Source organism: Molossus molossus, unplaced genomic scaffold (assembly GCF_014108415.1).
Source record: "Molossus molossus isolate mMolMol1 unplaced genomic scaffold, mMolMol1.p scaffold_m16_p_21, whole genome shotgun sequence".
Classification (NCBI taxonomy): Eukaryota; Metazoa; Chordata; class Mammalia; order Chiroptera; family Molossidae; genus Molossus; species Molossus molossus.
The window spans coordinates 31,058,884-31,072,326 of NW_023425357.1; the positions used below are offsets into that span (position 1 = coordinate 31,058,884).

The 13,443-nt window shown below is 46.9% G+C and overlaps 1 protein-coding gene across 5 annotated transcripts in view; it reads right to left on the bottom strand.

The window, feature by feature from the left end:
* The window catches only part of COG4 (component of oligomeric golgi complex 4), a 33,158-nt gene that overhangs the window by 1,922 nt on the left and 17,793 nt on the right, over window positions 1-13,443 (bottom strand). For 3 of the 5 annotated variants that reach the window (XM_036274270.1, XM_036274274.1, XM_036274273.1), the window contains exons 11-19: window positions 12,592-12,758; window positions 11,614-11,779; window positions 6,096-6,158; window positions 3,031-3,147; window positions 2,328-2,420; window positions 1,676-1,759; window positions 1,351-1,452; window positions 1,017-1,145; window positions 257-806 (exon numbers count right to left, since the gene is read on the bottom strand). In XM_036274270.1, the coding sequence (XP_036130163.1) occupies window positions 672-806; window positions 1,017-1,145; window positions 1,351-1,452; window positions 1,676-1,759; window positions 2,328-2,420; window positions 3,031-3,147; window positions 6,096-6,158; window positions 11,614-11,779; window positions 12,592-12,758 (1,056 nt within the window). In that variant the 3' untranslated portion in view covers window positions 257-671. Of the gene's footprint in view, window positions 1-256; window positions 807-1,016; window positions 1,146-1,350; window positions 1,453-1,675; window positions 1,760-2,327; window positions 2,421-3,030; window positions 3,148-6,095; window positions 6,159-11,613; window positions 11,780-12,591; window positions 12,759-13,443 lie in introns of those variants that run through there. The other 2 variants (XM_036274271.1, XM_036274272.1) reach the window with 1 other exon arrangement.

Genomic DNA, 13,443 nt, shown 5'->3' on the forward strand with positions numbered 1-13,443 from the left:
CTGCCGGAAGGAAGTCCCACCTCCCCTGGCTGTGGGAAACTGGTCCAGCTTCTGGTGCTGAGGGCCCAAGAGGGGGACTGAGGGTCCAGGGTTGGATGAGCCACCAGACATCAAGTGTGTCCTGGCAGTGGCGGTGCACCACTCTGGGTGTGGGAGGAGGCTGAGGCTTTAGGCTTTTGCCTTCATATTTCAGTGTAACTGGTGGACCTGTCTTGTGCTATAACACTCAGCCCTCCCTGAAAATAGCACACTGGCATCTCTCCAAGGAGTCTTTTTAATCAGGGTGGTCATAAACATTACATCCTCTTCTCAGAGTAAACCTAATTCCCTTGGTCCCCAGATGCACCCAAACCTTTTAGGACTGAAGGAGAGGCAGTCTGTTTGCTGCAGTGTCCAGGGACAAGAGCATGACCACCATGCAGAATGCTGGCCCACGTTGACTTGCCCAAGGAGATCCACCCCTTGGTGGGGAAAGGCTGCTCCCAAAGCACCACCCAGCTAGGTGTGCGTACATAGTGGAGTCAGTGCCTTGTTTCCCTGCTGCCAGGGGTGGAATGGTCTGGGCTGGTAGAGCTCGCCTCATATCAGACAGCCTTGCTCAGCTCCTTGGCTGTGGCCTCTTAGGGAATGGGTCCTGAAGTGTGATGGGCCAGGTGGGCTCACCCTGGCAGCTATAGGCGCAGCCTCTTGATGTCCTCATTGCGGAAGTCTATGCGCAGAGCCAGCACCTGGCGTACTTCAGCAGGGGTGAGGCGCCATGTCAATGGGCCAGAGTTGGCGCCCCAGTAATCTAGAATCTCAGTTACCTGTGGGAAGAACAGGGACAAGTCAGCATGGAGTGGGTTATCCTAAGGGAAGGCCTTGGGCTCCACCAGATTCAGAGCAGTGGTGCCCAGGAAGAAGGTTCCTGGCAGGGCTGGACTGCTGGCATTTTGAGGGAGTGGCTGGGATCCAAATTTGATCTATGTCTCTTCCCAGACACCTTTTCCTGGGTAGGCTGAGGAGACCCCACATACCCGCTCCAGATTGAGGATTGTAGCCATTTGGGAGAGCCGGGCAAATTTGTCTCGGATGGTCCAGGTGGTCACTGTGGTAAGGTAGGCAATGAGTGACCTCAGCTCCTTGTCAAACTGCAGACCGCCCAGCTGTAGAACATAAACCCAGTCACTGTTCAAAGCCTGGCCCTCTGGCTAGTCAGAACTGGCCCCCAATTTCCCTTAGTGCTGGGCTACAAGGCCGTCAGGGCAGGACTGGGCCTAGATGGGAGTAGCAGATAGAGGACGCTAGTGATAGGACTCATCTTCCTCAGAGGATAAACAGAACTGGGGACCTGTGCTCCCTGGATCTTACCCGGTTGAAGGTGGACTTTAGTACCACTCTTTCCAATTCAACTGCAACAAAGCTGGTCATGAGGCTGGTCAGGTTGTCATAGATGACTGGAGACAGGCTGGCCTACACACAGAGACTAGTCATCAGTGTTGAGTCCTGCCTACACAGTGGAATCTTTGGGGGGTGGGCAGGGACAGTTACATGAGGCCTCCAGGGAGTGTTTTTACAGGCTGGAACTTGGAAGGGCTTTCAGTGTTCCCAGCAGGAGTGTGATCAGGAGCTGCAGACTGGTAGTTTGGGCAGAAGTGGGTAATTCCACAAGCTGGTCCCTAGAGCCCCTGCTCACCTTGAACTCTGCCATTTGCTGCTCCAGATTAAGGATGAACTGTTGTACCCAAGGGTCATTGGCCTCATAGTCATTGAATTCTTCCTATTGGGAAGCAAGATGGGTCAACGGAGGCTTCTCCAAGAACCATTTACCCCCTCCCACTTCCACCCTCTAACAGAAGAGGTCCTTCCCCTATAGCTTCTGACTCATCCACCTTAAAACCAGCTTGGACATCCCAGCTGGCAGTGAATGCTGCTACTTCTGCATCATACTTTCCACTGGCAAATGGCCCTGGGCTATAGCCGTGGCCCACGCGATATGGTAAAACTTCTGGCATTTTACTCACTTTTGCATCTCATGTTCTATAAGAATAAAATCCCTAGGTAAAAAAAATGGCTAAGACTATGATAGGTAGAGCAAAAACGGTCTCAATAAGAGGATATGTCAGGTAAAGGCAAAATCCCTTTAGATGCTTTTTTCTGAGCCCTTCTGACTGCAGGAACAATCTGTTTCCTGGGAGGAACCTAGGCTATGAGGGTGAGGGAAGTGAGCCTGAGAAACGTGTGAGGACTAGACTAGTCTGTTTAGACAGTTCCATTGCTCTTTAGCTGGGGGACAGGGGGACAAGAGGGTAATCCTGAGCTTGATGGCTGCCTGTGGTCAGGCTGACCTCCTCGATGTTGTGGGAAACAGAGAGAAAGGTGTTGATCCAAGGCTGTACTTGTGGCTTGATTGCTGTGTTGTTTAGCTCTGTCAGCCCTTCCTGCGAAGGACAAAGAGGAGATGTATCAGACTCAGAAGGCGCACACCCCTAACTCTTTCCTTTCTCCTGCTCCACCCCTTGACTACCAGGGTATGTTATTCAAGCTCTGAGACTATCTGTAGGCCTCGTTTGTAGTGTAACAGATAATGATGATAAAAGAGGTCAGGAACACCAGTTCCTTTCCAGATCTGTGCCAATTCGGGTCTAGGCCAGACATAATGCCTAGAGGTTGGTGTGCACACTCACAAAAGAAGGAATTTCTGAGTGCCCGGTACTAGGCAGCACCTGTGACTAAGGCAAAACAGCAGGTCTGAGTAACCAGGTGGTTCCATTTCCTCAGAGCATCTTTCTGAGGACTCTTGGCACAGTGGGGGCCAAGTGGAGATTCTAGAGGACCAGAATGCTAGCTTGTCAGTGTGATAACTGCACTGCTGAAAAACCAATGGGGACTTTAGTCTCACGGGACTTGCACAATTTCAGTGGCTTGCATGCTACTCCCTCCTTCCTCCTCCATTTCTTTATACACAGGGCCAACGATAAGCCAGTAACAATCTTCTCAGAGCAACACACAGGAACAAGATTCAGCCAGTAGTTGAACCTGATGGCTTACCTGCAAGAGGTCTCTGAATTTGTTGGATACAGCAGCCAAGTCAGAAAGGCAGCTGTCAAACTTGGCCTGGGCCTGCTCCCCTCCAATGCCCTGGTTGAACAGCTTGGTACAGTCACTCTAGGGGAGAACACCCAGTTTTCAGGCTTCTGAGCATAGGTCACAGACAGCAGGGAGGGCGGTAACATGCAACCAGCCATTTCTCCTACTCCAGCCTTCTCTGGGAATAGCTAAGGCTGATCCTAGGCAAGACTCCTGGGTGGGTTTCAGAACATGGATTCTATCCTGGTGGCCAGCCACTGGGCTCCCACCTCCTCTTTGTAATCTGGGGGTACCAGTGTCAGGGGATGTGAATAAGAAACACAAATACCAGACATCTTTTTATACCTTTTTATATAGAGCCAGACATTCCTAGGTTCAAATCCTGGCTCAGCCAACCTATTAGCTGTGTGACCTCGGTCAAGTGATTTAAAATTTCTGAACTTCAATTTCAATGTCTATGAAATGAGAACACAAATTCCTTCTTCCTTGGTGGTTGTGAGAGTTGGATGAAATGATGCATAAAGTGCTTAGCCTAGTGCCTGGCACATAGTAGGCACTAAGAACATACTAGCTATTGTTAATTTCTGATTTTTAACTATAGTCTGGCAGCCCAAGGGAGATCGCCATGATCACAGCTAAGATTCAACTGCTTACTGTGTGCCAGACCCTGTTCTAAGCATTTTAGTTTTACTAATTAAAGTGTGTATCTTATGAAGTAGCTACTATTATTGTCTCTATTATACAGATGAGGAAACTGAGGCACAGATAACTTAATAACCTAGAGCCACATAGTGGTAAATTGTGGAGCTGGGATTCAAGGTGGGAGTTCTGGCTCCAGAGCACTTCTTCCTAATCCCCACACTGCAGCCCAGGTGTACAGAACTCTACAGGGGGAGCTGCTTTCACTTGGCTAATTCTACCAGCTCAGTTCTGAATTCCTAACATTTCCTAAAATTTTATTTCGAAATCTAAGAGATTCAGTTAAAGCTGAAGTCAAGAATATAATTTAAGAAGGCATGACTTAAAAACAGTGATGAGTCACCTTGTTGAATACATACAATGTGACAGACACTATGCTATTGGTACTTTGTATCACTCATATTCGATTCTAAAGCCCTTTTGGGGGTAAATTCATAGTCTAGTCCAGTTTACAGTAATGTAAACTCCCACCTGACTGTTTTCTCTGAGGCCCCTCAAAAACCCCATCAGCTACTGGGCCCTCTTCCCTGTGTGCTGGCCCTCAGCCTCCTCAGTCTGCCCAGCCCTAAGGCTGACACTCACCACCAGTCTCCACATTCAGCCCTGTGTCTCTGCAGCAAAGCAGAGTGCAAGTGCCACTAGGGAGGTAGGACCCTGGCTTCCCTCCTTTCCTAGAGGCAGAGTTGGGCCTCTTGTCTTTTAACATTTATTATTTATTTATTTTTATCCTCACCTGAGGACCTTTTTTCCATTTTTGTTCAGATAGAGTTGGGAGAAAGAGGAAGAGAGAAACATCGACATGAAAGGGACATATTGAGTGGCTGCCTCCCACACAACTCCAACCAGAGCCAGGGACAAACTGCAACTGAGGTACGTGCCCTGGGTCGGAATCAAACCCGTGACTCATTGGTCAGCGGGCCGACACTAACTGCTGAGCCACACCGGCCAGGGCATCTTTTAATATTTAAGGTGATTGTTCTGCCTGGCCAATGTGGCAAGTGATTGAGCATCGACCCATGCACCGAGAGGTCACCAGTTTGATTCCTGGTCAGAGCACATGCCCAGGTTGTGGGCTGATCCCTAGTTGGGGCATGCAGGAGGCAGCCGATTGATGTTCTCTCATCAATGTTTCTCTCTCCCCCTCTCCCTTCCTTTTTCTCTAAAACCAATAAAGAAAAAAAAATTATTTTTTTAATCCTCACCTGAGGATATTTTTCTATTTATCTTCAGGTACAGAGAGGGAGAAAAAGGGAGAGAAAGATCAACGTGAGAGGGACACATCGACTGGTTGCTTCCCGCACGACCCTAACAAGGGCCAGCGACGAACTGCAACTGAGGTACGTGCCCTTGACAGGAATTGAACCTGCAACCCTTTGGTCCATAGGCTGATGCTCTAACCGCTGAGCCAAACCAGCCACAGCTACAACCCTGTTTTTTTTTTTTTTAATCCTCACCCGAGGACATTTTTCCATTTTTTGTTCAGATAGAGTGGGAGGGAGAAAGAGAGAGAGAGCCTTGGCCGGTTTGGCTCAGCGGTTAGAGCGTCAGCCTGCGGTCCAGAGAGACCCGGGTTCGGTTCCCGCTAAGGGCACGTACTTCGGTTGCAGTTTGTCCCCGGCCCTGGTTGGTCGTGCGGGTGGCAGCCACTCGATGTGTCCCTTTCACATCGATGTTTCTCTCTCTCTTCCTCTCTCTCCCTCCCACTCTATCTGTACAAAAAATGGAAAAATGTCCTTGGGTGAGGATTAAAAAAAAAAAAAAAAAAGAGAGAGAGAAACATCGACGTGAAAGGGACACATCGAGCGGCTGCCACCCACACAACCCAACCAGGGCCGGGGACAAACTGCAACCGAGGCACATACCCCTAGCGGGAACCGAACCCGGGTCTCTCTGGACCGCAGGCTGACACTCCAACCGCTGAGCCAAACTGGCCAGGGCCAACCCTGTTTTTTTATTACGCTACCCAAGAAACCCAAAGTAGGGCAGGATGGAGTTCTGTACTTCATAGAATAGTTGAGAGAACTGAAGTTTTGAGAGTTAAGGGACTTGTTCAAAGTCACATGTTAAGTGTGCGCTGGAAGATCTAGTCTGAATTCTGATCTTCCACATCGTGGGCCAGAGCTCTTCATACTGGTCCAGAGATGCCTTGTTATCTCTTAATTCACTAGTCAAACACTATAGAATCCCCTCAAGTGCTCAGAAGGAGAGCTAGCTCAATGCTAGGGAATGCCACAGTCCCCCACCAGGATGAGTGTACAGGGCTCCTCTCAAAAAGAATCCAGGAGAGGCTGCAGCAGCTCAAAACTTATAGGCAACTTCCTTTGTACCTCCAGCGTCTTCTTCAGAGTAGAGATGTTTTCACTGCAGATTTCCACGTTGTTCAGAGTCACCTGGGAGATAAGGACAGAAGAATGTGACTTCTTGCTCACTGGTGTTTGTACTCACTGTGGCACCAGACTGGCTGCCAGTTGCACTCCTGAGGCTCAGATGAGAGCTAAGGACTGTCATTAGGCAGGGTCCTCAGCAATCAGGTTGGGCAGAATATAAACCAGGCTCGCCCTTTCTCCTGTGTCTGAAACCAAGGTAGCAAAGCCAACCTGACCTCAGAGGTAGTGACCCTAAGTTTCAGATCTTTTTTTTTCAATTTTTTTTTTATTCTCTCCTGAGGACATTTTTCCATTTTTTGTTCAGATAGAGTAGGAGAGAGAGAGAGAAACATCGATGTGAGAGAGACACATCAACTGGCTGCCACTCACACAGACCCAACCAGGGCCAGGGACAAACTGCAACCAAGGTACGTGCCCTTATTGGGAACTGAACCCGGGACTCTCTGGTCCGCAGACCGATGCTCTAACTGCTCAGCCAAACTGGCTAGGGCTCAGGTCTTTTTTCTCTATGTTTAGGCACACAGGTCTGGGAGAAATCCTGAGGCTTTGTATCTCCAAGTCCAGGTCAGTGGTGCAAAGACTGACACTCATTAAAGAAATCCTTCCTGAGAGCCTGGCACCCAGGAGGCATTTTCTCATACCAATACCTTCTGCAAAAGAGCATTATCAAGCCAGTTCCTGGAAAGGAACAAAACTTCTCAGAAGATGAAATGATTCACCAAGGTCAGTCAAGAATCGATTCAGCAAATACTTGCTTAGCACCGGCTAACTGCCAGGCACTGGTCTAGGCACCAGGGAGAAAGCAGTTAACAAAAGACAAATTCATCCCCTCACAGAGTTTACATTCTAGAAGAGAAGTCTAGTAATAAATATATGTACTTTATAGTGTCAGGTAGTGATAAACACTGTGAAGAAAAATACAGCATGGTAAAGAGACAAAAACTCAGAGAGTGACAGGCCTCAGAGCTAGAGCCAGGATTAGAATTCAAGTCTACCCACTCTAAGCCAAGGACTCCTTCTCTCCTAATTCGATGGACCTTTTTTTCCATGTTCTTACTGATTTTTTTAGATAGAGAGGAAGGGAGAGATAGAAACATCTACGTGAGAGAGAAACATCGATTGGCTGCCTCCTGCACACACCTTACTGGGGACTGAGCCCGCAGCCTGGGCATGTGCCCCGACTGGGAATTGAATCGGGACTTCTTAGTCCATGGGACAATGCTCAATCCACTGAGCCGCACTGGCCGGGCTCGATGGACTTTTAAGCTAGGTGCAAAAATACCAATCATAAAAAGCAGCATGTTTAAAATGAAATTCAGAAATAAAACATTACAATCAAAAAAAAAAAAAAGCAGCATGTGACAAAGTGATAATGAAGGCACACACTACTATGGCCATTTTTAAGAAAGAAAAAAAAGTTTTGGTCTGAGGCATTCAAGGAAAGCTCCATGGCAGAGTTCTCAATGAGCTGAATTTCAGGAGATGACGGTCAGTACATTTCTCTGCCCTCCCTCCCGCCCCTCTAGCCCACTGCCCAGTTTGATATTTTATTTTTTAAGTTACCTTGTATGTATTTATTTAAAATCCTCACCCAAGGATATTTTTCCATTTTTGTTTAGATAGAGTGGGAGGGAGAAAGAGAGAAACATCAATGAGAGAGAGATACATCAACTGGTTGCCTCCTGCATAACCCCGACCAAGGCTGGGGATGAAATGCAACTGAAGTATGTGCCCTTGACTGGAATTGAACCCGCAACTTATTGGTCCGTGGGCCGATGCTCTAACCGCTGAGCCAAACTGGACAGGGCGTGGTTTGACATTTTCTTAATGGTACTTAGGATAATGTTTCTTGTTTGCCTTTCCCACTAGAATGACAGCTCCCTGAAGGCAGGGATCTAGTATGTCTTCTTTACCAAAGTGTGTCTAGTAGAGCACTGTCCAACAGAACTTTCTTGATGATGGAAATATTCTGAATCTGCACTGCCTAGTATGGTAGCCTCTAGCCATGTGTGGCTACTGAGCACTAGAAATGTGGCTAGTGCAACTCAGGAAATGGGTTTCAAAATTTAAATGTATTTATATTTTATTTCTTTATTTTCTTCTTTCATTTTTTTTCCCTCATCACCATTTATCCCCCTCCTAAAAATGAAAAAAATTGGCTTTTTTGTTAATCTTCACCCAAGGATATTTTTCCATTTATTTTTAGATAGAGTCAAAGGGAGGAAGGGAGGGAGGTGGGGAGGGAGAGGGAGAGAGAAAGAGAGAGAAACATAGATATGAAAAAGACATATTGATTGGTTGCCTCCCACTGGACTCCAACCGGGGCTGGGGATCTAACCTGCAACCCAGGTACATGCCCTGGACCTCAAACCCACAACACTTTAGTCTGTGGGCTGATGCTCTAAGTGCAGAGCCAAACTGGCCAGGGCTAAAATTTAAATAGGCACTTGTGCCTAGTAGCTACCATACTGAGCAATGAAGTTCTAGAACTATGTCTGAAGTTTCTCAATAAATATTTGTTGAATGAATGAATGAATAAATGAACGAGTGATGGAAAAGAAATAACAAGCAAACACAGAGTGGCAGAAAACTCCAAAAGGTATTTGGGGATCAGCAGAGTCAGGGCACAGATAAGTGCAGGAAAATGGTAAGAGGTGGAGCTGCAGAGGTGGGTCAAGTCAGACTGGAACCTGAGTGTAATGTTGTCCTGTAGAAAATGGGGTGATACTGAGGACCATTTACAGCAGGTGAATGGCACATGAGCATCTCTGTGAATTGGGAATACGAACCTAGAGGCTGTGTGGGGCAGGGGTTGAAGTTTGAGAGGATCACAGGGCTTCTGAACTGGTGTGCTGGTGGCATGACCAGGAAGGTAGAGGTGATGTAGGGAGGAGCTTCAGGATTTCAAGGTAAAAGAAGAATCCCAGAACCCCAGGGGTATGAGATTAGGATGCTCTTCTTGTCTCTGGAGAACGACCAGAACAGAACTCTTCCTTTATCAGTGTCCTGCAGCTGATACTAAAAGGTCATGCTGCTGACAGTGCTAAAGCTGCTTCCGCTTTGGAGAGATAAGACTTAAGATTTTTCATTAGCATGCCACAACACAAGGCTGCTAACACACCCGATTCTAGGTAATTAACTACACATGATAGACTGCTCATGGATGAAGACAACAACATAAATGTTTCTAAGGCATTTAAGGGTACCAAGAATAATCTGTCATGAGGGGAAAATGGATTTGGGTTCAAATGGTATTGATTTCAAAATTTCCTTATACTGACAGCCCTTGAAAGCAAGGACTCACTGGGCTTATACCAGGTCACGGTGAATGATATGTCAGTACCATTGGGGAATTCATCTCGACAACCAAATGAATTAAAGTGACATAAAAAACAGGCCCTGTGGTGGGAATGATGACATTTTAAGTATTTGGCATCAGAAAAACTAGAAACCTGTCACCAAGCATTCAACATTACCTTTCTTCTTTTTAAAAAAAAATTATTGATTTTTTTTTAGTGAGAGAAAGGGAGGGACGGAGGTGAGAGAGAGAAACATTGATTTGTTGTTCCACTTAGTTATGCATTCATTGGATGATTCTTTTTTTTTTAATCCTCACCCGAGGACATTTTTCCATTTTTTGTACAGATAGAGTGGGAGGGAGAGAGAGGAAGAGAGAGAGAGGGAAACATCGATGTGAAAGGGACACATCGAGTGGCTGCCACCCGCACGACCAACCAGGGCCGGGGACAAACTGCAACCGAGGTACGTGCCCTTAGCGGGAACTGAACCCGGGTCTCTCCGGACCGCAGGCGGACGCTCCAACCGCTGAGCCAAACCGGCCAGGGCCATTGGATGATTCTTGTATGTGCTCTGACCAGGGATTAAAACCATAAGTTTAGCATTGTGGGACGATGCTTTAACCAACTGAATTACCTGGCCAAGGCCTCAGCATCACTTTTTTCTAATTGGCCTTATTTTCTGGGCCCTCAACAATGAAACTGTCTAAATGGGAGCAGCCAATGCATGAACCCACAGCCATTAGCCTAATGGGGACTTGTGAAGCCAAGTGGTGGAAAATAGTACTAGAGTGGCAGGATGGATCAGATTCAGAGGGCCTTCACCAAACCACCAGGCAAAGACATCTAGCTCTGTTGTGGTAGATAGTAAGGAGTTGTTTCTCAGCAGAAAAATGAAAGAATAAAGTAAGTTCTGTAAAAAATGAAATAGAATGTAAACAAAATGAAAAATTTAAGTCAATCCATGATCATATGAAGCTGGCTGCCAGACATTTTGGCAAAGTTCTCCAAAGGCACCATACTCAGAGGCAACAGTTTCTTGGAGCTGATACTCTTTTGGCAACAACCATGACATTCCAGATAGAGAGAACCCATGCCCAGGGAACATATTTTCAATGACAGGAAGAGAGTGGGGCTGCCTAAAAAGCCTCCATACTGGATCTATCTGAGGACTAGTTACTGTGGGTTCCCTTGTTCAGAGACGGGGTAGGTATTAGCATGTTTAGGTTTCTATCTGGGAAAGTAACAGCTCTGAACTCTTTTGAGAGTTAAGAATCTGACAAGCTAAGGACCCTGCTTAAAAACAAAACAAACAAAAAAAACCATTTATACACTTTTGCATCCAACCCCCAAGTGTTCAGAGGCCTCATCTATATACTGATTGATGTTTCCTTCGGCCTGTAACCCACAGGAGCCAAGAAGATTGAAGTCTGGCCAGTGTAAGGGTAGAGCAGAATGACCTCTGACAGTGCTATTCCCATTCATGCCAAAACAGCAGTGCCAGAGAAGCCTGAGCTCAGGATTGATTTGTGTGCTTTTTGGCTCATCACAAACTAGCTGTTACCTTATATAAATCCTTTTATCCTTCCATGCTGCTCCTTTGCCAGCTGTCACACAACTGGGAAGACTCACTGCTTCATCACATCTGTCACTCTGGGCAGCTAAGGGTTTTAATAAGGTCACCTTTCTGAGAAAGTGAAAGCCTAAGAAGTGTGCTAGAAAAGCAGTCTTGATAGGCTTAACGGATTGGCACCCACCCGTACTGGCTCCCACCTGTACTGGAGGACTGTCCTCAGAGGAGCCGTCTAGAGGCTTGGCACAGATATTCTAGTTGATTCTGTGGCAGATGCAAGCCAAGCTTGATACTCAGTGGAGCCCCTGAAGAGCTAGGTAGTGCTCTTGGGGATGAACACTCCAGAAAGCTGAGCATCCAGACTTCTAGGCAGGAAACAGTGCCTGTCCTGGCTCAGGGTCCTTAGAAATAGGCCTCTGGGTAGAAAATGGTTTCAGAACCTTCTTAGATGAGCTTTCCTTAAAGGTGTTTTCCCTCTGCATAGTCACTAAAGGAAAAGTCTCCAGTTGAAGGCTATACTGTTACTTAGAGGTCATAGTTTAACCTCTCGAGATAAACCAACCCAGCTCCCAGCCGGAGGGCTACCTACCAGAAAAGACAGCTTAGCTTCATCAGTGCTCTCGAAGCCTTTTGTGTCAAATTTGCCCTGCTGGAGGCTGCTGTGCATGATGTTCACGGCACTTGTCACCCCACGCTGGATGTCCTGTAAGGTGGTGGCCGGGAAGCCCATCCTCAGCTTGTTACATAGAACATCCCTGGGCACAGAATGGCATATGGGGATTGATGAGGATTGACAGTGCTCAATTTGGGCTCTAGGACAGCAGGACCAGAGGACCCTCTATCCTGACCAAGCAACACAAGTTGCTCTTTTGAGGGTATAAGCAATCCTTGAAGACCTTGAGCAGCCAGAGTATGAGAGAGACCAATACCCCCGAGGACACTGCTGACAAGAGCACACAAAGACTAGCTAATTCTCAACTTTCCATGAGGCTTTCAGTTATCACCACTGAGCTCCAAAAACTCAGCAGTACAGCTTAATGAAAGGCAGTGCTGAGGAAGAGTTGGGAGAAGGGGTTTTGAGACAGTCAGTGTGGGACTCTAGTCCATATTCCACCACATATGAGGTGTGGTGTCTTTGACAAGAGATGGAATCTCCTTAAACTCCACTTTCCTCATCTATAAGAGAGAGCTAATGGTTGCTACCTCACAAAGTTGTTACTAGGACTGAATAAGAGCAGGCAATCAGTGTAGTGCCTGGCCTGTAGCAACGGTAACTATGTTAATATTACAACTATTGCCTTATCTGAACTGCCTGTTCTCTTTCATAGGTCTGAGGATCAATGACCCCTCCAATCTAGTTCAGGGAATATAGACTTGGCCCATAAAATCTCTGACTGTTGTACAACTGTCTGGAACCAAGGATGTTGAGCTATAGATAAGAAGTTATATCCTGTATAGAACTGAACTATTATAAGGGGAAAAAAAACCAAAACAAATGGGCTTCAGTAATCAATCACAATCAGGACCTTTCTGTCTCTTAGAAATGAGAAAGGAGCATCAACCATACCTGAAGTCAGACTCCAATTCTGTGGTGGCGAGGTTGATCATGGCACAAAGACAGTCAATGCTGGAGCTGGAGAGAGCCCGCCCAATGCACTTCTTAACAATGTAAAAGACATCATCCACCATACTGGATGTCAGCTGGCCTTTCTCATAGGTGTCCAGAGCCACAGCCTATCCAAAAGGCAAAGCATCCAGTAAGGGCCCAATTCTGCATGTCATTGTTCAAGATGGTTCTGGAACAGGCCCTGGCTCTGCCTCCTTTTCTATACCTTGTCTATGTTTTTCCCCACGTGGTTAATTCTGGTCACAGCTGGGTTTGGATCCTCCTTATTAAAATAGCTCACTTCCCTATTGATCATTATGTAAAGAAATTAAGTACTTAGGGCCTTTGCCTTTGAGGACAGTTGTTACTTGGGATATAAGATATCAGGAGAGGCCCTTCTTCCCTGAGACTTCTCACCCACATACCTCTAGGGAGGCAGGGAACAAGCAGACTCCCTGAGGAGCTGACGTGTTATTTTTTGATCCTTGGGAAAGCAGTCCCACCTGGATTTATGAAGAGCATGACAATTCTATTTTTTTTTCTTTTATCCTCACCCAAGGACATTTTTGCATTCTTATTTTTAGATAGAGCGGGAGGGAGAGAGGGAGGAAGAGACAGAGAAAAACATTGATGTGAGAGAGACACAGCGACTGGCTGCCACCCACACGACCTCAACCTGGGCTGGGGACAAACCGCAACGGAGGTACACGCCCCCAGCGGGTACGGAACCCAGGTCTCTCTGGTCCGCGGACTGACGCTCTAACCGCTGAGTACAACTAGCCAGGGTGAGCATGACAATTCTAAAGCATAACA